The sequence below is a fragment of the Pleurodeles waltl genome, chromosome 5 (genome assembly GCF_031143425.1).
Source record: "Pleurodeles waltl isolate 20211129_DDA chromosome 5, aPleWal1.hap1.20221129, whole genome shotgun sequence".
In the NCBI taxonomy this organism is placed as follows: domain Eukaryota; kingdom Metazoa; phylum Chordata; class Amphibia; order Caudata; family Salamandridae; genus Pleurodeles; species Pleurodeles waltl.
Genome location: NC_090444.1, coordinates 1,488,435,482 through 1,488,462,235, shown reverse-complemented (window position 1 = coordinate 1,488,462,235; position 26,754 = coordinate 1,488,435,482). Strand labels below are relative to the sequence as shown.

At 41.3% G+C, this 26,754-nt stretch overlaps 1 protein-coding gene across 9 annotated transcripts in view; it reads right to left on the bottom strand.

Annotated features, from left to right (window-relative positions):
* DST (dystonin) overlaps positions 1 to 26,754 on the bottom strand; it is a 1,789,835-nt gene that overhangs the window by 85,160 nt on the left and 1,677,921 nt on the right. For all 9 annotated transcript variants that reach the window (XM_069235771.1, XM_069235778.1, XM_069235775.1 and 6 more), the window contains 7 exons: positions 18,192 to 18,347; positions 15,768 to 15,974; positions 14,592 to 14,711; positions 12,286 to 12,455; positions 9,599 to 9,758; positions 7,458 to 7,652; positions 6,889 to 7,017 (listed from right to left, as the gene is read on the bottom strand). In XM_069235771.1, coding sequence (XP_069091872.1) covers positions 6,889 to 7,017; positions 7,458 to 7,652; positions 9,599 to 9,758; positions 12,286 to 12,455; positions 14,592 to 14,711; positions 15,768 to 15,974; positions 18,192 to 18,347 — 1,137 coding nt within the window. The remainder of the gene's footprint in view (positions 1 to 6,888; positions 7,018 to 7,457; positions 7,653 to 9,598; positions 9,759 to 12,285; positions 12,456 to 14,591; positions 14,712 to 15,767; positions 15,975 to 18,191; positions 18,348 to 26,754) is intronic.

Sequence of the window (26,754 nt, the reverse complement as noted above, 5' to 3'; positions counted from 1 at the left end):
TAAATGCCATCACTATGTACTTCATTAAGAAGAACGAAGCAGATTAATCTTGACAGCTCTCCTAGTCTCCCAAATCATCAGGGTCCAAAACCAAACTTCAAACTACTGGGCAGAAGTCTCCAATCCAGCCATTAACGGGAGATGCAAAAGGACCCCGAATAGAAAAACAAAGAAATGAAAGTGTGAAAAATGTACAAATTATGCTGCTGCCATCTTAGTGAAGTTCTTTTTAGGTAAAATCAGTTTTTCTAACTTCTTTACATGGGTAAAGTTTTAAAGCAGGTTTTAAACCAAATCAGACTGGGTGATATCCTTCCACAAACAGCTGATTGCTAAAACCCTGTTGAATCTATTTTTGTGGAAAACTTGCCTAACATAAGAGCAGGAAAAAACGTTTACAGAAAGTTTTTTTTGCAGGAAAGTTAAGCTGCTGGATACACCTTTCTGAAGGTGACAAACATTGCAATTGTGTTACGTTGCAAATTTAGTAACTTTCACAAAACATTACTGGTCAAATTATAAACAAAAATATGAAAGATTCACAGTTGAGCATCTGGATCACCAAGGAGATGAGCTCATGCTGGAGTAATGATAAAGTTTCCTTTGCAACCTTCCCTCTTACTCCCCTTCTACTCAGAGCATATAAAACAAAATGGTCAGCCCAGGGTGCTCTTTCATCCTGGTGAACAAGTCTAAATTAATCAGTTCTAGTTCTCTGACATCCTGCACATTCTTCCCAAGGAGGACATTCACATTCCACGGAGGCATGGCTTTCTGCCCATTTGGGGGGAGAGTCTAGATCCATCCCTACAACAACTTACCTTGAGGGTCACATTCTTGAAGAACCAGTCTTTACCACCCTAGGCCACCTCCCTGACAACCTATTGCTTGTCCATCACCACCAGTTCAAGGTATAATAAGGCATCACATTAATTTTGCCATCAAGCCTTGCCTGAGGACTTCAGTTCCCTTATTGTAATGCATTACTTCCAAATAGCTTGTGAATAGTTGTGAATTAGGTAGACATCAACAAAAGCTATCAAGGCCTACAGCAACACTCGAAGAATCATGTTCTAACCTGAAAAATGCCATCGAATTGTACTTTTTAATCATAGATCCCTCATCAGAAGCCTAAAATAATGTAATCTTAACACCCTTTTGTCCCTTCTCCTACAATCCTTGTGAGCCACTGTCTTACTGTGATATCAAACTGTTGTCATCAAAATCAGCACTCCTTATGCCAATAATTCTCTATTATGTATTATAGACCTCCATTTCCTATTCAGTTAGGAATCGTACACTGTTCTCTACAGTGAGAAGGAGGTAGGTGAGAAGACATAAGTCTTTAATGCCAAAGGTCTAGTTGAAATTTCTACTAAATGAGAAAACAGACTTCCCCATTTCCCTTTTGAACCCATGCTATTCAGTTGATAAAGTACTGCACAACAGTGAGCAGCTCTTTGTGAAATACAATAGCAGAAATGTGGACAATTCTGCATCTGAAGGCACTATTGCCAAAAGGCTCACTTCCAGCATCTGGCATTGCTACAAGATAACATCCAAGCATGGGCCATTTATTATCAGAGACATTTACAGAAAAGCTACTACTCTGGTTGTATGCTAAGCTGTAGATGCTTCTAGCAAGTTTTATAATGCACAAGATGGACAAGAGATCTTGAAAAAATATTTTCCAATATTCCCTCTGGTTGCTCAATGCTGCTTTTATCCTCCCTCTAGTTTTATCTTTTCCAGTACAACTTAACCAAAAGGTAGAAAAAAGAGAGAACAGGGACGTAAGAGCGGCATAGTGGCACCTTAATCATGACTCTGTTTACTCGTAACTCAGAGCACCTGTCCTATTCCTGATACCTTACCACTCTTTGGTTGATAAAAAAAAAAACACCAGATAGGTGACAATCCTAAAGAGGGAACTTGTATGGGTTTTTACCTTTGTCATGTTGTTTCAGTCCCAACACCGGGAATCAGGATATCCTTATAGATCATAATAGGAGAGACGGCAAACACTAGGAGTAACAAAGTCACCATTTGTCCCACCAAAGCCTCCCTTTGTTAATCATATTCCCCATGATGATCAATACAGCATTTCTGACCATGGAAAAAATCAATTCTGTGAATTACTAAGCATCGGTTGGCATTTGGAGGTGAACCTGGCACTCTCTTGAAATCACATGAAAGAAAACAGGACTATAATTACCTTAAAACGAAAACAAAGGCCGAATTTAACTGGCACAACATAATTATAAACTGTTAGGGTTAAATGGTATAAATGTAATATAGCCAAAAATAACCACAAGTAGATACTTCTTGCATCTTTGTCACAGCTGTGCTTTCATCAAACCAGAAATGCTTATTATCTCCCACTGAGACTCCTTTAGTTGGACCATAATGTTATACTCTGCTCTCCACAAACTTTAGCCACGCTTTCAATGGACAAATGCTCGAATTCACAGCATATACAGGTGTAAGTAGTGTCCAGAAAGCACAACGACTCTAAAATAACTGTAGTTGCCAATAATAGAATGGATCCCTTCTCCACAGTGCAGTGGGAGAGCTGAATTTTTGCAAATAAAGTATTTTATCCTTGCTTTGAAGGGGAACAACTTCCATCACTGGGGCTGCATCCTTCCACCCACTGCTCATCTGATGAGGATTGCTTCATCCTCAGTTCTTACGCTGCAGCTGAGGTAGGGTAAAGAGCCTTGGTGACACACTAGTGAACTTAAATGTTGCACCATCATCGAAGGCTAACTTGGAAAAAAACATACGTGATGAACAATCTAGCTACATTGTACTGAGAAGCCCTTAGTTATGTCTCTAGAATTCTGCAACTGTCACCTGCTTTGAAACAGCCTTTTTGGTTGCACTGAACGTGTAAGAGAAGGAGCAGCACATAAACATTTTGGGGAAAAAACTACTATATTAAGTACAAAGCACTGAAATCTTATTTTGAAACGTGACAAACATAGGAATTTAATAAAACACTTGCTCGAATAGATTACTGACGGAGGAGACAGTCCACAATAGTATTTGTTGGTTTTCATCTGGCTTATCGAAGGTTATGCATTACTGAGGGACTCCAATGTCATATATGACATAAGCAGATGCACGTGCCAGCTCTGTCACCACCATTCCTTGTCTACACCCTGTAAAATCAGCTGGCCTGTGAGAGTAGGAGCAGATCGCCTGCACCAGTAGTCCTTTACATTACCAGATTGGGATCCAAAACGAGTCTTGGCAAAGTTGTTCAAATCAGCCTCAGTGATCCATGTAATAGAGGCTTGTGCGTGACGGGGGCTCTTTCCTGGGGCCAAGGCGGGGGCAAGGCAGCTCCTCCTAGCTTACAACCCAAAGAGGAAATGTCATGATGCTGAAAGGGGCAGCCTGGTCCTGACCACCAACTACATATGACAGGGTTTTATGACGATTATAAAAGTATGCCTGGTGTTTTTTGGGTGCGGACAGGGGCGGGTGAAATGCTTTTTTATTGCATTGCACTTTATCTTGTTTCTGATTTTAGCAATGTACTTATGTATTTATTTATTTATAGTATTGTATGGTTTTAAAGAAACTGGGACAATGAAGAAATGACTTAGTCCGTTTTACCTCCCTGCCACGTCGGCCTCTGTCAGTCATGCATGCCTTTAACAGGACAACACACAGCTCACAAATGAAGGAGTCAATGATTCATGGCGGATCGCAGACGGAGTTTATCACTTCTGTTAGTGCGTACCACAAGAACCTCGCAACTGAAATTAATTTGTAAAAAATGCCCTTAGTTTAGCAGCTACTATTAAATGTACCAAGAGTTCCGCGGGAGGCAGATGACAGTCTGTAAGAGTCGGTGAAGTGGGAATCAATCCAGGGCACGTCTCCGGCGGGCCTCGGAGTGCACCCCCCGCGCTGCCGCCCCCGACACAGGCTCCCTGGCGGAGCGCCGACTATGACTAAACATGAGAACACACTTCAGAGTGCTACATGGGGGCAGACCAGATCCTGCGGGCGCCTTTACGCGAATTTCATCTGAGTAATGCACGCTTGATAAGCCAAGATCCCATGTCTGCAGTGATCACGTTCAGAAAAAGACAGGTGAGAGAAACCTGATGCCCCGACGACGAGTTAAGGCTTTGAAGATGTACGTACGTAGGAGCAGACAACGCTCCCGAGCCAAAGAGACAATGAGTAAGTACGTCAGAGAGTACAAGGTCGTTTAAAGAAAGTAAAATAGGTCACGTTTCAACTCGTTCATGATCTATCACCAGACCAGCCTACATCTAAACTCAAACCAAAAATATGCAGCTCTGTCAGCCAGTGAGTAACTACTACAACCACTTAGATGTGCAGAGTTACTGCTACTTTCCAGAAAGTTTTCTTTTACTGTTTACTGGGTCTTTCCTTGTCTTCTTTTTCCTCAAGCCATTTCCATGGTCTTTGCCTGTTTGTTACACAGATTTTTTACATTTCTTATCTTCATTTTACTCGCTTACTTTCCTTTGTACTTCTCTGTGTTTTCTTGCTTCTTTCATTTTACTTGGTCCTATTTTCATTCACAAACTGCAGCCCTCTTACCATGAAGATCTGTGGGTGACATGGAGAAAGCTTATGATGCCAGTCCGCTGCGTGTGCTCCTAATAACGCACTGTTGGTATTGATCTGTTTTCCAGCTCACTTTATCATGACTGATTCAAGGTTTTGCAAATAAAATCCAATATCGTGGAAGGTTTATTCTCTTGTATCAGTTTCATCTGTTTCCCTACTGTTCTTGAATGTGCAGAGGTACAGTGCTCTTGCATTATCTCCCTTATACCGCCTTCTACATGAGGAGTTTCTGCACTGGGGAGTAGCGTCTAGATAGTGTATCAAAAGGCCGTCACATTATCTTGCAGATACAGCAAAAAGAATATGCGAGAAGTCTCAACCACCCACCAGTATGTTATTGATTAACCAAGCAGTAAGGTCTGGTGAAAGACACGCTGGACTTGCAATAATGAAGATGAATTAACAAGCTATTGTGGCATTTTCTGCAGACAGACTGATCATATATGCCTTAATCTACACTTTCGAAGTCCACCTTCCCACATGGTTATCTAGGTTGTTAAGCTGTTAGGTCTCATGTCTAAGTCTGCCTTCCTAAAACATCACATTTGAAGCTATCCGAGTAAGTTGCATGCCCTGGAGAGTCGGAAAATATCTGAAGTTGTTAACCTGAAGTGCTTTGTTCCCATTCAAAACCACTGTTTCTAATCTTTACATTCATTACCTTTAATAAATCAGTCACTAACAATGGTAAAGTTCATTAAATATTCACATTGTCACTTACTTTCTCTCCTTATCGACATGTGAACAGTTTAAATTGTTGCAGATACCCTTAACTGTTCAATCTAAACGTTATTCAGGGGTGATACACCTTAAACTAAGGGGTTTTTGTCTCCGCCTCTACTTGCGGTGCCCCTCCTGGGAAAGCCAAGTACCACATGTAACTTTCTGTATTTGTTTAGATCTGTAATTGTTAAGACTGCCATCATATCTGCCTAAAACACAAACCTGCCCTCTTAAATCTCTGGGTCTTCCCACGCGCTCCTCCTCACACTGCTCTGCAAAGCACACCCCAGTATAACCCCAAACATTTCAATTACTTTCTGTCAACGCAACTTCACACTTACAGCAAGAGCCTGTCGCTGCTTTCTCCTCTTAAAATGGCTGTTGCACTCCCACTTCGTTCACTAAAACACCAAGAACTTCGATTACATTCTCAGATGTCTCTTAAGACTCTGTACAATATAGATTTTCAACCTGGCAATGCTAATAAAACCTTCCATGTTTTTCAACCTCTTACAACTAAAATATGCCTTCCACTACTGATGTCTACCTACAGCTACCCTAACTCATCACATCTTGTTTTCGAGAGACGCAGCATGTCTCCCAGAATAATGTTTTTTTTTTTTTTTAGGTACAGTATCGAAGTTTAAACTTAAAATCCATGATAACAAATATGTAATTAATACATATTTAAACGTTGTTACTAATTTTCACCACAGCGGTAGTCATCATAGCAAACTCAAAAAGGGAACAAAAGTTTGAGTCAATACGTCTGCCTCGCAGGTTGAACACAGATTTGCTGTAAATGCATTAAACTACTCAGCTAATACTGTAACCCAGTTTGGAAATAAAGGAGGAACGTCGGGTTATGTCACATTAACTTATTGATTAAGACACTGTACACTTCTGTGTTTATGAAAACCCATATGGCAAGCATAAACATTTTATAGACCGGCTCTTCCATTAAATATTGCAGGCAATAGTTAATTTTGAATGTGAAGAAATACATATAAGGCGACAATGTTGCATCATGCACGTCATACATAGATTGGTGACGCAGGGAATTAATAATAACAATACTACGACTACTACTAATAATATTTTATCAGAACACTCAACAATGTGAAGCTGCTTTAAATGGTTTATGGGAGAAATATTGTTTACTAACAACCTTCTCTTGGTAGAAAGACGAACCAGTACTTCAGACCATCAAGAATTGCAACCTGCAGTTATGCGATCTACATCGCTCTCCGGCAGGCGTCTCACCCACTGAGCTGTCGTAACACGTACAGGTGCGGCCAACAAGAAGAACACGTGAGAAGAGTGAAAGTAAAGAAGGACACCTCCACCGGCGAGCGATCTCCATTCCCCTTAGACGCCATGAACTGCCAAAGTCCTTAACCCTCTGTGATCTTTCCTCTGGTGAGGCAAACGACGCACTAGCCCGCAAGACTCCACGGAGTCTGGAACTGTGCTGACATTTTATTTTGCTTTAAAAAAAAAAATAAATCTACCGTAGAAAGCCAGTAAGCTTATCATAAGCACCCTTACTTTATGCTGATCAATGAGAGCACGCAGAGCCTCCTCGTCATCTGGCAGCGCGCCGTGGAAGCGCAGGGCCTGCTCAGCCTCAGCCAGCCACTCCAGCAGATCATGGACCGCAGAGTGGAACTCCTCCGCCTGCAACGAGAAACAGAGCTTACCAATGGCTGCCAGAAGGAGTGGAACCCAGAAGGGCATGGTAGGCTCCACCATTTTACCAGCAAACTGATGACATCTCTACGTCACGTAAAAGTAAACTCTGCATGACTCCATCCTCGAGAACAATCGATATCTTTCAGCTTTCAATTTATGCAGAAAGATTAGTACTAACACAGACGTGAAAAGAACTGCTATCTTTCTGGAGCAATAATTAATTATATGCTGGAGTGGAGGTAAGTATCACGATCTGTGGTGTGTCTAGCACCGTCATAATCAAACTGAGTGAATCTTTGAACTGATCTGTGCTGCATGTGTGTTTGGCCTTGAGTTTGTGTCTGATCTCGCTGTAATGCAAGGGGCCTTGACAGCTGGATTTTGTGTCCTTTCATTGTCTCAAGCTAAGCATCTTCCATACTTGCCTGGCGCAGTGCTTGCTCCAGTCTTGTTTGCTTGGACACTGACAAAGCGCACACAGTTTCCCAGCGTGTGCTTAGCTCCTGCATTTGAACCTTCACCCAGGAGGAGTCATCACGACTGCTCTCAATTAACTCTCGTGATGAGCGCTTCAGTGCTTGGACTCCACTTGTCCTCTTTCCCAGCTCTTTCTGGAAACCCTGTGGAGCAATAACAAAGTAATTAAACCACTATCAAGAGGACTCAATTTTTTCCAGCTTTGCACAAATTCGAAATAATAGCCAATTAAACCATTTTATTTTCGACTCATCTAACGAATACACTACATACCGATGCAGAGTTTGAAACATTTAAATTATCAAGGTAACACTTTGACACGATGCCTAGTGATTGTGTACATTCTCTGACAATATTATAACTTCAAATATCTTTATGTGTATCTAAGTTGTTTCTGTTTGTCGAATAAAAGGTATCAGATTCTGGAGTGTTTTCCATTTTTAGGCTGGAACAACACAGTATTTAAACTTTCCTTGTATATTACAACACAGGACATATCAAAAGTCATAATATGCGCTGATAACTTTAATGCTAAACTACTAACTGTTAAATATAACTACATACCCTAAAACAGTTGTTTAGCCAGATATTACAGTCCCCAAGATGGTAAATTCATTGTTGCAGATGAAGATAGAACCACTGACACCCTGAAAGGCTTTAATGGACTGAAAGTGCCCCTCATCAATGTCATTGTTTATCGCATATCCATAAAGGTCTTATAAAAATTATCTTTCTATAAAGAAATATCCTGAAAAAATCGGATTTGATTCTAAACCATCATTATTAAATACTCTTTCTACAGACTGTAATACCCTGAGCAATAAAGGCACGGTGCTTGGTAAAGAAAATGAAGTCCTCTTTTTTGGCATCTATGCCAGAGGAGTACTTCAAAGACTACTGTCCCACAAGGTGCATTAAGTAACAAACAAAATCACTTGATTTGCCACTTCCAACCAAGGTGTAAAGGCAAAGAGACTTGCTTTATGCTAAAGAACGCACCACCATGTTGGAATGTGATGTGCTCTTACTGGCGGCTGCAATGAAGCTGCTTTGCCTGGGCTGAAGTCTGCAAGGCTGACATTTTTGTCTCCCTTCACTTTTGTTGAGTATGGAAGATGCCTCCTCCTGCCCATGTCCATGTGGTGTTTAGACAGAATATTGGAACCAAAAATATTGTGGAACAAAATATTGTGTCAAGAATATCGAGGAAACAATATTATGAAAGTATTTTTCTATAGGTAAGTAAAATCTTACTACATATAGCTTTACATATATATATATGTATACCTTGACAATCGTATGTCTCAATGACCTAAGGCAAATATGGTGGGAGCTTCCAGCCTTGATCGGCAAAATCTAGTGCTCCCAGGGTTCCAAGTGTGACACCACATGGCAGAAAGAGGGCATACTGAACCGTAAGGTCGTAATACTACTTCAGTGCTGGTGCTCACTTGTGAATGAGTCAAAGGGACGGGCAAAACTGCACTGGCTTTGGAGAAGGAGTGAAAACATTATTCTGATATACTGATGTTCCATGAGCTGAAGGTATGGGCGCACATCTCAACTCTAAAGTACTCTGCCCTGTTTAAAGTATGGTGGGCCTAGTGTTTGATGTGCCTTCACTGATGCACAATGGCTTCCGGTGTGTGGCTACTGGGAATTACAGTTATCTGCTACCTCATATATATGAACTGTGAGCTACTAAACCCAAAATAGTGATGAATTGAGACAATTAGTTATTTTAAAAAAAGTTGAAAACTGTCAAAGGATAGTCTCTAATGCACCACTTTTTTCAAAACCAGTACTTAATGTTGGAGCACAAAGAAGAATGAAAACCATAGATGTAACGAACCACTAAAATACTGGGGTTCAGCTGTCTAGTCCATCAAGGGACACCTCTAAGTTAAAGTCATATGTACTTTGAGACTTCCGCCCATTTAAATATACTATGTTCAATTTTATGAACTTTATCAATTTTAGAAATCTAATAACTATGATAGAAACCATATTAACAATCTCTATAAATTCAAAGATAAGTAAAAAGAAAACTATGTCAATTGACAAGGGTAAAATGTTTTCAATCCATTACTTTGTGATTGTCAATCAAGTTCATCACTAGATCCATGTCTCCGTGCACAGGCTGATCTTCTGCCAGCTGTGGTTCAACTCTGTACAGCCAGTCAATAAGAGCCTGCAGGGCATCTGCAAACTGTCCCGAAAACAGCAGTGCCTCTTCCAGTTTATTTTGTCTGATGGAAAACAAACACAAAATCTGTCAATCACAATCAGAATACAACAAACTGGCTTACTGAAACAATCAACAAAAATGATGTGGGGACAAACCAATGTTTTTATGCTGCACTTGGGAAAAACCAAAGTTCTCTGAAGAATGTGGGGAGGTAAAGCACATAGTTGGGGAACCAGTGACCAATATCAAAGGTAAGTACTACAGCTAACGGCCAAATGATCATGTGACAGGGTTGGATGATGGCAACATTGTTGTTTATCTCAATCATACTGACATTTGTGAGAATGAGCATATTGAAAAATCTTTTTTGGGCGGTAAATATATGGTGGAAATGCGCAAAACTGTATGTCTAATGATAAGCTGCCCATTTTTAATAAGCAGTGCGATTAAACCATAATAACCATGATATGATCTAAGTTATATCTAAGCCTCACTGAGGCAGAGTTCTTTGAAGATGTCAGAATTTCTAAAAGGCTTGTAAATAGGGTGGAGTCAGGATGAAGGATCAAAAGCAGGCAGTTGAATTGTTCAACACAATTAGGTGGAAAATCTCGCTAAATTACTGAAATTACATGTTTTATCACATCTTCACTGTTCCTGACTCCTAATCTTTTTCTTAGTAAGAGTTAATATAATAGCAGAGCAACAAAGTCACTAGATATATAGCTTTGGAGTCACAAACAGCCCTATGTTGCTTATGTCATGGAAGAATTACATCTCCAGAACAATGAAGAGGCAGTCAAATGGTGGTGATTTACCCTCCAAACACATTACAATGTTCCCGCCCGGCTGACCGGCGGGGACACTCTATTACACGTTCCCGGTGGGCTGACCGGAGGGAACAGTGGTACGATATATATTGTAGCAATTCAGCACCCTCGGAATGCGAACTGTCTGTATACCGTGTGCACTCCGAAGGTGCTGGCCTGGGGGGGTCCTTGCACTTCCCAGGCCATGGACATGGGCAGTGCAGGGGCCCACCTGCTGCCCCCTGCTGTGGCTTGCTAGCAGCCTTACCCGGCCATGGAAATGATAGCAGAAAGTGGGGTTGTAATCAGCCAGGCGGCGCTGAGTTCAGCGCCAACATGGCTGGTTACAACTCTGGCCACCATCACCACATCAGGAACCATGCTCCTAACAGGGATGGTGGTCCCCTGGTGGGTCCGCCTGCCAGGGTTGTAATGTGGCGTTCGGACCTTCACAGTTGCGGCAGTCCGAGCGTCACTGTGAGGCTGGCGGTCCTGGGACCGTCAGCCTTGTAATGAGGCCCATAATAATCAGACGCTCAATTTGAGTTACAAGTAAAGTATTTGTCCATTTTTACCCATGTTGGCTATTTTCCAATTCAAAAAATTAAACAAGTAAAGAATACAATTTTGAACTATCTTCAGAGACAATCATGACAAATATTCTAATGACCTTATATTTCTTTTCATCTTTTTCTACAGTGCAGGCGTCCTGGTGCATTTAGAATAAACACTGGCTTCTTCCATGTCTAGTTTCCTGTTTTCAACAATGCCATTATCAGATAAACATAGAGGTTTTATTTTCTATACATCTAATTAAAAGGATTATAACCTTCAGGTGCGACTAAGAACTGCAACTCCTTTTAGGGTCGAGCCTGCGTAGCATGTGCTTGAAGCATGTGTATGGCTTGTGAGACACTGTAGTAGTTAAATATGGGCTCAGAGCCCCACCCATTTTACGTCAGTGTCTTTCATTGGCTCGTGGGCTTGCCTTTGAAAATCTGCTTGCTTTCATTAGTGGAAGGCATGCATACGTCATGCCTTTTCCGGGGGTTAGCCCTCCTCGAGCGCTGAAAAAACATACGAGGTTCGCTGTTTTCCGTCCAGTTTGTGGACTACTTTTTCTCTTTTTGCGCAGCGAGATCTCGCTTGTTTAGCAGTGAGATCGTGCTAATTGTTTTCAATTTAATGAGGCAAGAAAAGTCCGGTTGGGAGTTTACAACTGCTAATAGCTCTAACTCGGAGAAATGCGAGACCCGTTGCATTGCAAATGCTTGTTTAAATACAATGGTGCATTGGACGGGACTGAGACAGTAGGTGTTGAAATACATCTAAGATATGGGGAACAAAGGGCTAACAAACAAATGATTGTATGTCAAAACAACTAAGACCACAGCTTCTCTAGAAGTGTGAATATATAACTAGTGATGCTCTGTTAAGAGTTATCTTCATACTTTATATTAAGTGTTCCCTTCAGAAAACATCCATATGTGAACAATAATACCGAAGCTTGTACATCAATGCATTTCTGGGAAACTTGTAAAAACGTAAAATGATAATCCACAACCTTGGAAGAAGAATCTGTAATTTAGCACCAGCATTACACGACTGAAAAATCTGACTTCTGGTTGCAGTCTTACCTAACATCGCACTGCATAAGAAGACTTTTTTAGCTAGTGTTACCAAGTGCACACACATACACACAAGAAATATATCATTCAGTGCTTTTATTTGGGGACTTGGTAAAGATAATACAGTTGTATTTCTGCACATCTAATTTACCTTTCCACAGATTTGCCACAAACAGTGTCCCATTTGTCTCTGATCTCACTCAGCATATGGTCAAGCTTCTGACTGTCATCCGCAAGTGACGATTTTTCTTTCAGGGAACGTCCACTTCTGATGGTGGTGTCATACATGGAATGCTTTGCTCCAAGTGTTTTCTGAAATTCCTGTAAGGAAACATGACACCCAGACAAAGCTTACAATTTCAATTTCAAATTTTAGGGTTACATCTCAAGCCTGCTGTGTTGATGTTAGAAGTCGTATTTGCAGATTTCCTCCCATGCTTCGGGCCCCAATGGGTAAAGACAAACGGAAGGGATGTAACATACACTTTCCCTGCATCTTCTCTGGCTCATCCCTCCACAAGTGTACTTAAGACAATTCTGTTAAGTGTTAAAATGCAAGACAGTAAAATCTTAAGACCATATAGCTAAACTCTTTAATGATATATGGTTCTCTAAACATGTTTTTTGCAAGAAGGCTCAGCTGTCACGTAGTGAGTAATCCATAAAAGATGGTTGCACCCCCCTGCGACTCAGCAGTAAAGTGATGTGACAGTCGTGGGGTGTAAGTAAAAAGGGCTTCCTTAAGTTGAGCCAAGTGTGAAAGGGAGCATGTGTCCAGCAGGATAAAAGCTCTGGGTCAAGGCCAGACACAACTGTAAGTAAATGTTGTCCTTAATATTTATTTAAATTAAATAAATTAGCACAGTGCAAGATGTGCTCCATCTTTCTTTCTGTAGGCCTTGGGAGACACAGGGAGTTAGAGGTTGGACTTACCAACAACTGGACAGTTATGTCGCAACCACATTCAAAGCTAATTGTTCTAATTCACCGTACATATTTGGGCCGTCCCTGCCTCTTTATAGATGCAAATGTGTTGTAAATTAATGACCACAATAGTAGCATGGGTAACTGAATCGATCTGCAGGTAGTTTTAATAATTTACTTATGGAGCTTTGCCATATCTAATAGAATTCTGAGACTAGCTGCCACCTAAAAGAGACATTACAGAAGAACACAACTGATAAGACAATTGGAATTGAGCGTTTTTTAATAGCTTTTTTAAACTTAAAACCACAGGCACAACAACGTGTTGCTAAGTAAATATTCATTTATTTCAAACACTGCAGTAACAGTTGTAAACTGGGTATGTTATGAAGTGGTCAGATTTGATCTAAAACACCCCTATTCTGAATACCAGAATGCTACTGGTGTGAACGATTTGTCACAGAAAAGGTCAAGTTTTCAGAGGCAAAATGGATATATCTAGAAGCGGGCAGCAGGATGTTTGCTATGTTGACTGTAGGATGCAGCACAGCAAGAAAATACATTCTTAGCTGGCAGTGTGAAATATAGCCTTATAGCCAGTTGGCGTGGGCTGTACCGGTTGTTAAAGGCCCTGAACCCGAGTTCAAGCAAGGGCCTATAACAAGGGAGAGGGCCTTTAACAACCGGAATAGCTTGAGGCAGAAGGGCTATAAGATTATTAAAACATTCCATCCACTTAAGGTAAAATATTTTACATTAAAAAATGGAGAAACATAAAGCCAAATACTGGAATGTTGGAGCGGAAGTCTTATACCAGCCATTAAAAGCCCTGAGCCATTCGATTGTCTTTATTGGAGCTCTCAACATTCCAATGTTCGAAAAGTTAAAATGTTATCTTTTTATTTGTATTTTTATTTTATACCGCACTATACTGTTCCATGGAGAGTAGTGATTGCATGTCTGGACTGGGAATCACACAAACAAACCCTAATGAAGCTGCAAGGTCGAAGTCCAAAATAGTGTCCCAGATGAATGGAACTGTAGCCCAAACCCACAGAATACCTTTAATATTTATTTTATGAACTGCATTATTAATGAAGGGTGCATGGAAGGCAGATACTTGGGCTAAAAGAAAAATCTAACTCTAAGCAAATCATATCAAACAAAGTGCAAATGTGGTAGAGCATTCTGAATGTTCCCACCAGATGACACATTGATGATGTGGAAAACATCTCTTTTGAATTGCGCCATGGCTGCAGGTCAGTATATTTTATTAAACTCTACACCATATTTTAGCATGTGGGTCTCTCCCTGCTGATCTCGTTTTCCCATGATAAATGGTGGCCAGAGGGAGACATCTCACTCCCGCTTTTAGCACTTGGAGCTATGCCAGCACTCTAATATGATGTTATCCCGGTCACATTCCGGCACAGGACATAAATCTAGCTCTTTTCACAAGATAAAAGAGCGCTGTGATAGAGCTTCCCAGCAGGGCAGTGGGGCTGCTCTGGATTCCGTCAGCCACGAGCTTACCTTATGTGTTGCGAGTTGGGCCTTAAGTTTGTCTGGATCATTGGCAATTTCAAGCTCTGAATCCAAAGAATTCTCAGATTCATCCAACCATTCCATAAGTTTAGAGAAAGCTTCATGGAACTGTAAAAGAAAGCAATCTTCAATTACAAATGAGGGGTATCCAGGCTACGCAGCACATGCAGTTAACACGTTGTGGGCCGGATTTAGATGTCGGCGGAGGGAATAGTCGGTCACAAACATGACTGATATTGCGTCCACCGTATTATGATCCCCATATGATAGTATGGGATCGTAATACAATGGGCGGAATATCTGTCACGTTTGTGATGGAGTATACCCCTCCACCGACTTCTAAATCAGGCTCTTAGAGTACCTACATGGCACACTCTACAAAGGTACTGATCAGCTTGTGGGAGTCTGGGTTGTGGATCAGTGTGGCCCCTGCCCTGCATTGCCTGCCCATTCCACAGTGCAGCAGTCATATGAAATGTAGATACATCATTCAGGTGCAAGGCACACGTTAAACAAACATTAATTCCTGTGATTGCAAGTAACGGTATTGTCGAAGATGGGACTATGAAGCAATACATAATGAGACACAGATCCCAATTTGGCACAAATTGTGAATTGAAGAGTTAAACTAACATTAATGTACTGGGTGACCAGATCTACAAAATACTTGAAACTACGATGCATGTGGGGATCAGTCGTAATTGAGGCATTTTTAGAATGGACAATTTATACATAGGTTCCAAAAATGACAGCACAATGTAACTTTTTCTATTCTTGTTCTTCGGATATTATTATCTGAAGTATGGAAAGCATGTAAAGATCTCTTCACCTACATGTGAAAATGGCTGGAAATGCTGCAATTTACATACTGCTGGTGTAGTGCTCCTAGCTGCATTTGATACTAACATATGCATACCTGTTTCCTTCAAGAACTGCTTGCTTGCTAATTTGACAGGACAGGATGTTTGGCTTCTTAAGTAACAGTGGAGTATCTCAGGCCAGAAGAAGAGCTAAGGGTCAAAACTGTACTACGATCTGAGATATACCCTATTAGTCACTCCTGCTTTCATTCGACTGAGACATGCAGCAACTCTACCAACAGGCCAGATTTTGAAGTGCAGATTGAGATCAGTGTGAAGAGCTTTCAGTAAGGTGTCAAAATACCTGTTTGGCTCGTTTCCTTGCATCGTCCAAGGCCCGCCCTCTTTCCACAGAACGCTGAACAACATTTTCCCATCTACTCTGGACGCTGATGAGGAGGTTCTTAATGAGCACAACGTCTTGCTTCTGGCTGAAATACTTCAAGTGGGTTCCAGTTTTATCCAGCTGTATGATCTGATCACGGTGCGAATTCACTTCTGTCACAAAAACCTTCCAATGAGAAGCAAACACTACACATTAGCTCATGTTGTCACGTAACCACTTAACAATTTACAGCTTTCCTCTATCTCGAAGCAAAGAAACATCATTTAATAACTTCTTGAAGATTTTATGTGCCATATTAGCACTTTAACATAACTTAACAATTAATAAATATAGATTTCAGAGGCTGAGTTGTCACAAGGCAAATAAGGTTTGTCTTTAATTTACTCAAATCTAGTCATCTGACAACCCCTGGAAGGATGTGAGGCAGAAGTGCCCTACAGGGATTCAACATTAGGTGCCCTATTTCTGAAATATACTCGTAAAAGAATGGATGGAGATATTCATGTCAACTTGAGTGTACTTTCTTTTCTTCTATTGACAAACATTCCTGTAAGTATGCCTGGAAAACTACCCAAGGCACAGCTTTTCCGGATTTCCTATGGGAATGCTCCTATTCTCCTCTCAGAATAACTTCAGCTGCCTATGCTAATGAACATCTACTTTTCTCCTATGGAGGACGCCCTTCCCCTACACCATGGGGTTGATCCTTTCTGCTTTACACACTGGAAGGGGAGGTACTACAGCCCTTGGCTGCAGTAAATCTCCAAACACTTCCATAGTAGAAAGGAGTAAGAGTGGATCTGAGGATTCCTGTAAATGTACATGCTTTGGGGTATTTCCAAACTTGTAAGGAAGTCCACTTCTTGTAAAGTGTTAAGTAGAATTACTACTACAGATTTCTATGTTCTTGTCGAGAAAAAATCCACATTAGTTAATGTATTTATGCCTGCAAGGAAGCTCTTTTTGACATCCTAGGAGGTGCAAAAAAGGTACTAGGGGCTGGAAAACCTACTTTTATGACAGAAATTACCTTTGTGAATACAGTCAAAAGCCTGCTTGGTTATACACAGGATTCAGTATTGAATGCACTTGTAGACTGAACTGCCTTACTGGCTTATGTTTTCCTATAGGATGACTTTTTAGACAACCTCTTTTTATTTTCAATGTTCTTTTGAAAACAACTGTTCTCTGGCTCATATACCCTCACATCAATTCTCCATTTGCTTTCTATTTCACGGAGTCTCATCTGTCATCTTCTCTCTGTCATAACATGACATCATTTCTTCTCATGTGACCTTGCTGTGGGATCCATGATTACAATTTAACAACTTCCCTAGGGGCTTAGCTGATCTCAGTCCTCCTAAACCGTGGGTATGATCCCACGCTCACTAGCAGTCAATGAATCGTATGGACATTTACCTCCCTACATCTCTTAAGGATCAAACTCCTCTTACACAATGCGGAAAAAGAGCCTGCTGAGAAAATCAAAACATGTTGCAACTCTAATATTAATTGAAAAAAACTCAGTTCCTTCAAGCATACTCTGCAATTTCATCTAGTTTGAGACAAGTCTCACATGCATGCATGCAAACACGAACAGTGACACAAGCCACCATGTATAGAAAATGCTTTCTTCCTGCAAGGCGGCTGCATTTCCATGCAAGCCACGTGCTTCACACCTTTAAAATCAACTACGATTTGCTATGGATAAGTACCTACCATTGATACTCTATCAATCTAGACAATGTTCTGTTTACAAGGGCACACTTATTTGAAAGCAACACAAATCACCTAAATACAACAAGCCAATACATATTTTACCATTTCGTACAAGGCTAGCATGTCCAGGACATAAGATTGTAAAACAAAATGTCACTCTCAAAAAAATTAAAAGACAATTTCAAATGGTAGAGATTTCAGTATTCTATTCTTAAAAACAGACAATTAGTATGAACGAAAGGCAGCAGTCACAATTCTTGAACAGAAACATAAAATTTTCAAGTGGCACAATGAACGACCAAGAAATCATGTCTCAGTTTAATATAGAGCTAAGATTTTGCATTCTGAAATAGCAAGGGTATATTTGTAGGGGGCTACTATTATGGAATGGCTAAATCTGAGGAAGGGCAAAAAAAATAACAATTACAAAACACATTACATTCCAGCACACATGGTGTAAACCACAGGTTTTTTGTGAGCAACAGAACTAAAAGCATCTGGCTTCCTGAAATGAGTAATCTTATCCCTCAAGATAATGGGAACAGCAATCTGCAGATAGTGTTCATAATTTTAAGGGGGGTCTGCACCCCACACTTAAGCAAACGCATACAAATAACAAGACTACTGCAATCAAATATATTGAAAAATGATCTTCATACCAACCTTGTGCTCATCGATCTGAAACAGGACTGTGTCCAAAATGAGACTTGCTGGCGAAACCATAGTCAAAGTTTGTTCTGCCTGAGTCAGCCAGTTGATGAAGTCCTGAAGAGAATTGTGGAAGTCTGTGGCTAAAGTCAGAGCCTCTTCCAGTTTTGTCTGCAAATATAGAATATGGAATATCAATTGGTGAGCCTGAAATACTGTAACTACCTCAAGCCAAGTGCATGTCGTCGCACTATTTCCTGAAGTTGAAGGTTTTTGCCTAAGACACACGAGGCAGAATCAGCATAAATTACATCAGAGTGAACCTCTAGAATGGTAGGTCTTCTTTAAATTGCAGGCTGTACATCGGGACAGTGGCAGTTCCCCCGCTATGGCGTAGAAGCGTCACCCCCTCACCCCCCAACAGTAGCGGAAGCTACAAACCTTTCACAACAAAAGGATAATAAATAATGTGTACTATCCTTTTGTTGTAAAAGGGGCGGGCATTGGGGGTGATGACCAGTGAGGGGAGTGCACTGTGCACTCCCCTCAGAGCGCATGTGTGTTTGGCTGCCTTTCTCTGGACGGCCAAACACACATGCGCAGTGTGCTCTCCCCAGCCTGACACTGTGTTCCCGGGCTGGAGAGAGCAGGCACAAGCTCCCAATGTGCCTGGGAGCACCCTGTCTGGGCGCTTTCAGCCAATCCTAACGCTGCTCTGGGCCGGGTCAGGATTGGCCGCAGGGCAGGCTTGGAGCCTGTGCCTGCCTGCCGAGGAGACGACAGAGGATCGGTGGTGTGGTCAGAGGTAAGTTTTTTAAAATGTATTTTTACATTTGTTATTAAACCTCCCCCGCCGTGCACCGTCCTTTCCCCTGTAACTCCCTCCAGCTGCGAGCGCATCGGGAGTCATTATATCATAGGTTATTTTTGGTACATTACATCAAGAGTCACCACACAAGTATTCACTTTACAAAAATAAATATAAATCTGCATACGTACAAATATTTACACACACAAATATATTCACTGAACAAAACAAGGTTAAAGGAAAGTTATAGGTGAAAATTTCAATTAAAAAATACTGTTTCAAACTAACAAAACCACTGAAATTCACCAGCTATAGTTATCTCAAGTAACTATAACTCTTGCCCTAAAGAAACTATAACTAGTGTTGTCATCAATTATGTCATTTCACATATTGCATTGCAATAATGTTATCAATGGTGTCATACATGTCATGAGTGATGTCATATGTGCAGTAATATTTTATTACCGTACGTAATGCCAGCCCTAAGCTGCACATAGGTGCCTGTGTACAACCCCTTGTCGGCAGCCACCCCAACGGACGTGCATGGCATGGGGTAGGCGGCAGGCCCTGCATCCAATCCCCCACTGGAAGCCAATTCCACGCCACACACAGCTTTCAGCCATGCTCGGGGTGGCTGCATGGCACAAACCCCCACAGGCACCCACAGCTGACTATGTGATGTTACAATATAAAGGGTGTTGTTTTAGGTAGGATCTACTGACTTTGTCAAAGGGTCAGAACACCAAAATACAACAAGTACTGACAAGGTCAATAGCTCGCACCTAGGCAGGAGCTATTGGCTTTGTCAACGTTATGTTTATCCATGTTGTGCAACATGGCTGAAAGTAAATTAAAAAGTGATGTGACAAGGCCAGTTCTGACACATCATAGTACTTTTTCTTTACTTTTAGCAAAGGCACACAACATGGCTTTTTACTTCAGGAACATTCCACCATTTTCAAAGTTGGACATTGTCACAGTTACAAAAAAATGCAATTAAGATGACTACTTAAATAATGATTAATGGCCTTTTTTGATGTCTTTGATTATGAACCATCACATATGCCTAAATTAAGCTTGCTGTACTAGTTATTCCAGCAATGCTTGTTTTTTTCTTAAAAAAAAAAGGTCTTTTAAAGCTTGTGATGTTCAAAAGTTTAATTTCAAACTTTTTTTAGATCTCACTTCAAGTTTGAACTTGGAGCCAACATGATGAGGCAGCATATGGGTGTATGAGCACCACGAGGGGTGAAAGTGTCTTAATCTGGGCGCATGCGCCTCTTCGTTAGAGCATTCTTGTGGGGAGGTAACCAGCCATGTAAGCTACAGGTAGGATATTTCAGTAGTAGCATAGCTCCAGAGTTTTGATTTCTTCAAACTAAGTTTGGCAAAATGTGTAAGTCTGTGGACAGTAGAGGTCTATTTGTTTTCACTACAAATGGGAAAAGGAAATCAGTGAAGGGATTCAGAAATTGGGGTTCATTGCGTGGCCCTACTGTGCAAATAAGTTTGCCATCATTTAACAGTGTTCTGTAAGAATCAGAAACAACTGCAGATGGAGCAACACTGAGTGATTTATTAGTGAATATTACCTGTAATCAGGGTCATTGAAAAACGTGATTGCACAGCTACTTCATTATGCACATATACATTTGACGCACTTGCTAAAATAATACATCATGTGATGCTTAATTTACAGATTTTAACAAAACAAAAACAGTTAGCTTCTCTTTAAAAACAGACTAATAAACTTGCACCAGGCGCTGAGCGACACACTAGTCAATTTATCGAAGTTAACTTGTCACCTTCAACTCTGGATTTTACTAATCAGCCAGTTAAAGTAGCAGAAATATTGCCCAGTTAGCGTGAACATTCTAATGATTGGCTGGGTTGTTCTCTGCAGCCAGAAACAAAAACTGGAAACACTTATTAAAATTAAAATTTGTGGATGAAATGACTTTGTAGTAATTTTTTGGTTTCAGTATTAAAACAAATTAATTTTTACATCAAAAGCACCGTTCTCAAAGATACAGGCATCTCAACAGTGAGAAGAATCAGAAATATATTGCTTTTTTAAGGCCTCACATTTTGAATAATAAAGTATTCATGTTTAACTGTCCACATATTTCAAACACCACATTACATGCGAGCAGATTTGGGACAAGAATTTTCTGAGTTGCTAGCAACATTCAGGTTCCCATTTGGGTGATATCTCTTAGCAACAAGCCCATTTTGTGTGTCATTTGTTGCTTTCTGTGGTCCGCTTGTGGCTCTTTTTGAAGGTGGCAGACAGTTGCCTCAGTGTGGTGCCTAGTAAAATGCAGGTTCCCACTTAGGCGATCCCTCTCTCCTAGCAACAAGCCCTTTTCTTATGCAAGTTGTTGCTTTCTGGGGTCTGCCTCTGGCTCTTTTTGAAGATGCCAGAATATTACCTCAACAAGCCTAAAGTAGTAAGTCCGAGATATGGTGCAGCTTTATAATTAGTGGCACTACCAATGTAAAGTTCATGTTACTCCTTTGTAGGGTCGAGATCACAAGCGCTCCGTCCATGTTGTAATCTCTCTTTGGGCTTTTAACCACGCCCATGCCACGCCTTTCACTTTAAAAAATCCACTTGATTCTATTAGTGAAAGTCATGCAAACGTCATGCCTTTTCTTGTGTTTAGCCCTCCTCGAGTGCACCGGCCAACTACTGAAAACATACGATGCTCCATGTTTTCAGCCTGGTTTCTGCACTACGTTATCTTTTGCATTTTTCATGCAGTTAGATTGCACTGGGTTTTAAATAACGCAATCGCTCTTGGTTTTTTGGTTTTCCATTTCAGCACAATCATGCTGGGTTTTACATAGCGCGATCACGCTTCTTTTTTTTCTTTCAATTTATGTGGGAAGAAAAGTCCGGTTATGAGTTTACAACGTTATTAGCTCTAAATCGTGCAAATGCGAGACCCGCTGCATTGCAAATGCTTGTTTTGTCCTGCGATTGTTAAGCTTTATAATGATTCTGGACTTCTTTGTGCCAGCCCCAACTTGTGCTTCCTAATCATTCTGTTGTCTCAATTTTTTTGGTCGTTCAAGCTGTTTTGTTTGTTGCAGTTAGATTAGTTAAGACTGTTGAATTACTTCATAATGACAGGTTAATGTGAAAAATAGAACTTGTCCGATCCTAGCCCCTGTGCCAAAATAGGCAAACTGTATGACTGAGTTGTTCATGGCAGGTTTTGCCAATTCTGTTATTGTAGGCAAACGCAGACTGGCACTTTAGCTTCCCGGGCCTTCTCCTGCCACAGTATTATGGGAGCTGAAGAACAGGCAACCTTTGCTGCAGTGAAGCTGCAAACAAATGGGCAATTTAAGTCTACAAATGAAACAGCCCTAGCGGTCATGTCATAATGCCTGTTTTTTTTTATTTACCAACAGGAGAACAGAGATGGATCAGTAGATTTAAAAAGCACAATGTAGTACAAAAGCGCCTTATTTTTAACTAAAATCTAACTAGAAAGTGTGTCAAGAGGGTTAAAGCTAAGCCAATAGGAGACAGAAACACATTGAGAAAGATAACAAAGAGGGTGGGAGGAAGTGGAGGACAACAAATGCATACAGGCTTGACAGCAAGTTCTTGCGTGGTGGGACAGAGAAATGGAGGGGCAGTGCATGAAAAAAACACAGCTGGAAGCCATGCACTGTTATGGAGTGCTTCACGAAAAAGGAAAAAATAGTTCCCAGCTAGACAGCGAGATTGTAAAAAGGCTATGCTCCATGGGAGGCATATAAACAAGCAGGATGTGCCAAAACAAATAAAGCCAGCAAACAGAAAGCAAGGATATGTTAATGAGAAAAAGCAAAGCCAGGGGTAAGCAATTGGTGGAATGCATTCCAAGGTCAGCTTTCAGCATGTCCACAAAAGTATTTCACAACTAGACAGTGACCTAAATAGTGGGCCTATTGGCTTTATGAAAGGTTAGGTATATCAACATACACAAAGCACACCAACTGTCTTTGTTAAAAAAAAAATCACCAATATGTATAATCAAATGTATAGTTCAGTTTACCCAGTGCAATGTTTAATAAAAGTGAATGTGAAATACATTTTAATAAAGTTTTATTTTAACAAATTAGTCTTTTTTGGACAGTTTTCAAACTTCAAAGTGTAGCCGTAAAAGCAAACAAAAGGGGGCTCTGCACTCCAGCTGAACCTTCTAAGAGCACCACCAGTCTCAACACAAAATCATTAAAAGTCCTTCCAGGACATTATGGTGCGCTCCTTGTTTGGAGCAGTAAATATTGAATGTGTGGCTCTCCTTGGCCAGAGCCAATCCATCCGAATGCAGTCAACCCCACACCGTGCACGGCCTTTGGGCATGCAACCCTCTCGCCGAGCCATACCAGGCCTTAGGGACTCAAGGTCAAAGCCAATTAAAAAGGGGATGCCTCCTTGAACCTTCTTGGGCCCCAGGGACCACATTATCTGGTGGTACATTTAATAAAAAAAGAAAGGGGGCATGCATCCCCCTGCCTGAGCCTTATTAGGCCCTGGGACCCAATCCCCCATGGCCGAGTCAATGATTAAGGGAGGGGGGTGCACTCCTCTCCTCCCCCTCCCCTCCCCCCCAGAGCCCAATTAGGACCTGGGACCACCATCCCATGGGGTTGAAATGTAAATAAAAATAGCGGGGGATCACACAAATTGCCCTCTTTCAGTCTTTATGGGCCCTGTGGACCCAATTATTTGTGGGTGCCCCACCTACCAACACATTGGGGGTCGCAACCCAGGGCTCCTGCATCCCAACCACCTCTCCACATGGTGCGGGAGCAGGCTTTGCTCCCGCCCACAGGGAGTAGCTGCTTTTTGCATGCTGCCTCCAGGCGTGAGCAATATTTATTTTGCCTCCATTGGTGCAGGCAGGGAAACTAAAAGCAAATTGTCTCCAAGCCAGTGGGAACATTTTTAAATCTCCTGTTGACTGGGAGCAGACTTAAAGTTTGCTCCCATTCAGCATGAGATCTAAACATGCTCTGGCCAGACACGCACAAACGCAGGTTTCCCTGTCCGTACTAGTGCCAAGAATCCAGACATTTCTGTCTTGAGTCGAGCTTCTCCTGCATCTTGTGGAGAATCAAGTGCGCCGATGTCAGACTTGCTGTTCAACACCAAGGTCTTCAAGGGTATCTTCGGTTTTGGTGCAGAAGTTCTGGTTACGCCGAGGCAGATGTGGTCAGTGCCAAGAGTTGGCTCGATGATGTTATCAGAAAAGCTGGCGCAAAAGCAAGCGCTCTCAAAGGCCTCTTTAGTGCTGAGCCAGAGTTGAGCAGAGCTTCTAAAGTGGTTTGTTAGTGCTGACCATGGCACCAAGGTAGTGGTGATCCAAAAGCCTGTCTCTGGTGCTCGAAAGCGACTGAGTGCCTTTTGTTAGAAGCCTGCTCAGGTTGCAAGTGGTGTCGAAGAGGGAGGTGCTGTACTCAAGGACTGCTAGACAGGCGGGGGGCCCTCAATCTCCAGGTGGGAGCCAATGCTTTCTCACGGGAGAAAGCATTTTCATCTGCAGTCAACGGTTGTACATAATGTTCCTCCTCGATGTCCTCTGTACCAAAGTGGTCCAGGGTGTTGTCACAATCCCTACGTGACATCTCGAGTTGACGAGCCCCACGGTCTTCAAGAGACTTCTTGGAGCAGAAGGAGCAGCAGGCGTCACAGGTGGCTTCAGTGTGTTCGGGCTACAGGCACGGATTGCAGACCTGATGGAGATCGTTCCGAGGATATTTCACTTTGCAGCGAAGAAAATACCGAAATGGCATCTGTTCCATTACTATAGAGGCATGGTGAGGAGACACGATGGGGAGATGGGAGTAGACCCTGAAGAGCGAGGACTAGGAGGGGCTGTGGACAACCTGGACCTCACTCGAGTGAAGTAATCAAACGTCAACCTAAGATGGAAAGTAAGGAAGATTCGATCAAAGTACAATACTGACAGAGGGAAGGAAACCGTGTGAATCAAAAACATCCCTAGAAGGTGTTGAACTGAAGCACACGTCAAAATGCAATGGCAGAAAGAAAACAATCTAACAATGGAACTGATGACCATGCACTTTATTACTAAGAGGAGTCACAGTACCTTGTGATTCAAAAGACTTATTTGAAGAAAAGCAACTTCCACACATCTAGATTAACAACTAGACGGCGGGAGTATGCACAGCATGTGTATCTACAGTCACACATGCCTACAGATTTAAATATATGTGTGTGTGTGTGTGTGTATGTATGCAAATACATATATATGTACCAGCATGAAAATGTGATGATAGTAACAGCATGGCCAACACCTTTAAATATGAAAAGGCAAAGTCTACACATTTCCTGAAGGATTCCAGTAACAATAAAATGTGCATATAGAAGTTGTCCAGAAATTTCAGTGCAGTATTTAGAGTGCAAAAATGGAAACACCTGAAGAATTACACAACGTCCGAGTGACACAGAGACACCCTTATGTGAATATTTATGTGAACAGCATTGAACTATGGAATAAAGTTAAGACTACAGAGAGCAGAATGCCTGGAAAGGCTAATTGGTGTGTCTCATAAAAAACGAGTGCAACAGTGCTGAAGGAGAATGCTGCCTAAATGTATTGTAGTAGATTATAAGACATGAGTTAATTCTCAAGAACTTAAAAATGGTCCAGAATATTACATGACCACCACTCTGATCCACAGAAATAAAGATCTAGCATGAGGGATACCTATCATCGCTCAGCCACACCTATTTTAAACCCCATTTGCAGATCATGGAATCTTACCCCTGATGATGATAAAACTAAATTACTAATCTTTTAGGAAGTGGTCATTACATAATGAGTGCTTTTACTAGGTTTAAAACATCAGACTATTAGATCTTCGGACATGTAACTGAAGAGGTGCACATGGCACAGACCAGACATGTTATTCCACCAGAATGTCAAAAACAGAATATCGTGGTGCCAAAATATTACTGCCAACATTTCAAGTGGGGTTATGAATAGTAAATCTATACTTACCTATATGAACTTTCCTGCATGATATTTTGGTCCTCGAAATTTAGAACTCAATATTTTGGGCCCACAATATGTTTTTACTCATTATTCAATCTCAGGCAGTGCACTCCTTGGCTAAAAAACAGATCACTACTATCTGCAATGCAGGAACTGGATGCAATGAAGAATAGAAACATTTGCTATTGTTTCACTTGCTGGAATCTTCAAAAAATCGTTGGAATCTTTTAAAGGATTCCTTGTGGGGTACCCTAACTGCGAGTCACCTTTTGTGTGTCACACAGCGTATACCTTAAGAACCTTTTTCTCCAGGTGGCTGTTTCTGGAATACAGAGAAAGGATGCCAACAAACTCATTGCTAAATTTGCAGATAGCAGTGCCCCATGAAAATGCATGTGATTTCTGTTTTAAGGGTGTTAACTTGTCACACACAATGGGGATTAGAGAAGGGATTGCACATTACATGTCACCCCTTCTGTAACATCAAAGAGCCTTAGAAGCTTTAAAAGGGGTGTAAACATTTACTGCTTTCATGTAGCAGATTAATTAAAATAATCCCACATTCCTTGTAGGCATTTGAGACAGGGAATGTTTCTAGCAAATGCAGAACTTTGAACAGGCTTATAAGACCTATCACAATCAGCTCAGGTCAAACCATAGTTGAGTTCATGATGTCCAATCACATGACATCTAGCGAATGGAGGCCTGGAGGACTTTATGTATGAAACACCTGTGTTTCCATTATCAG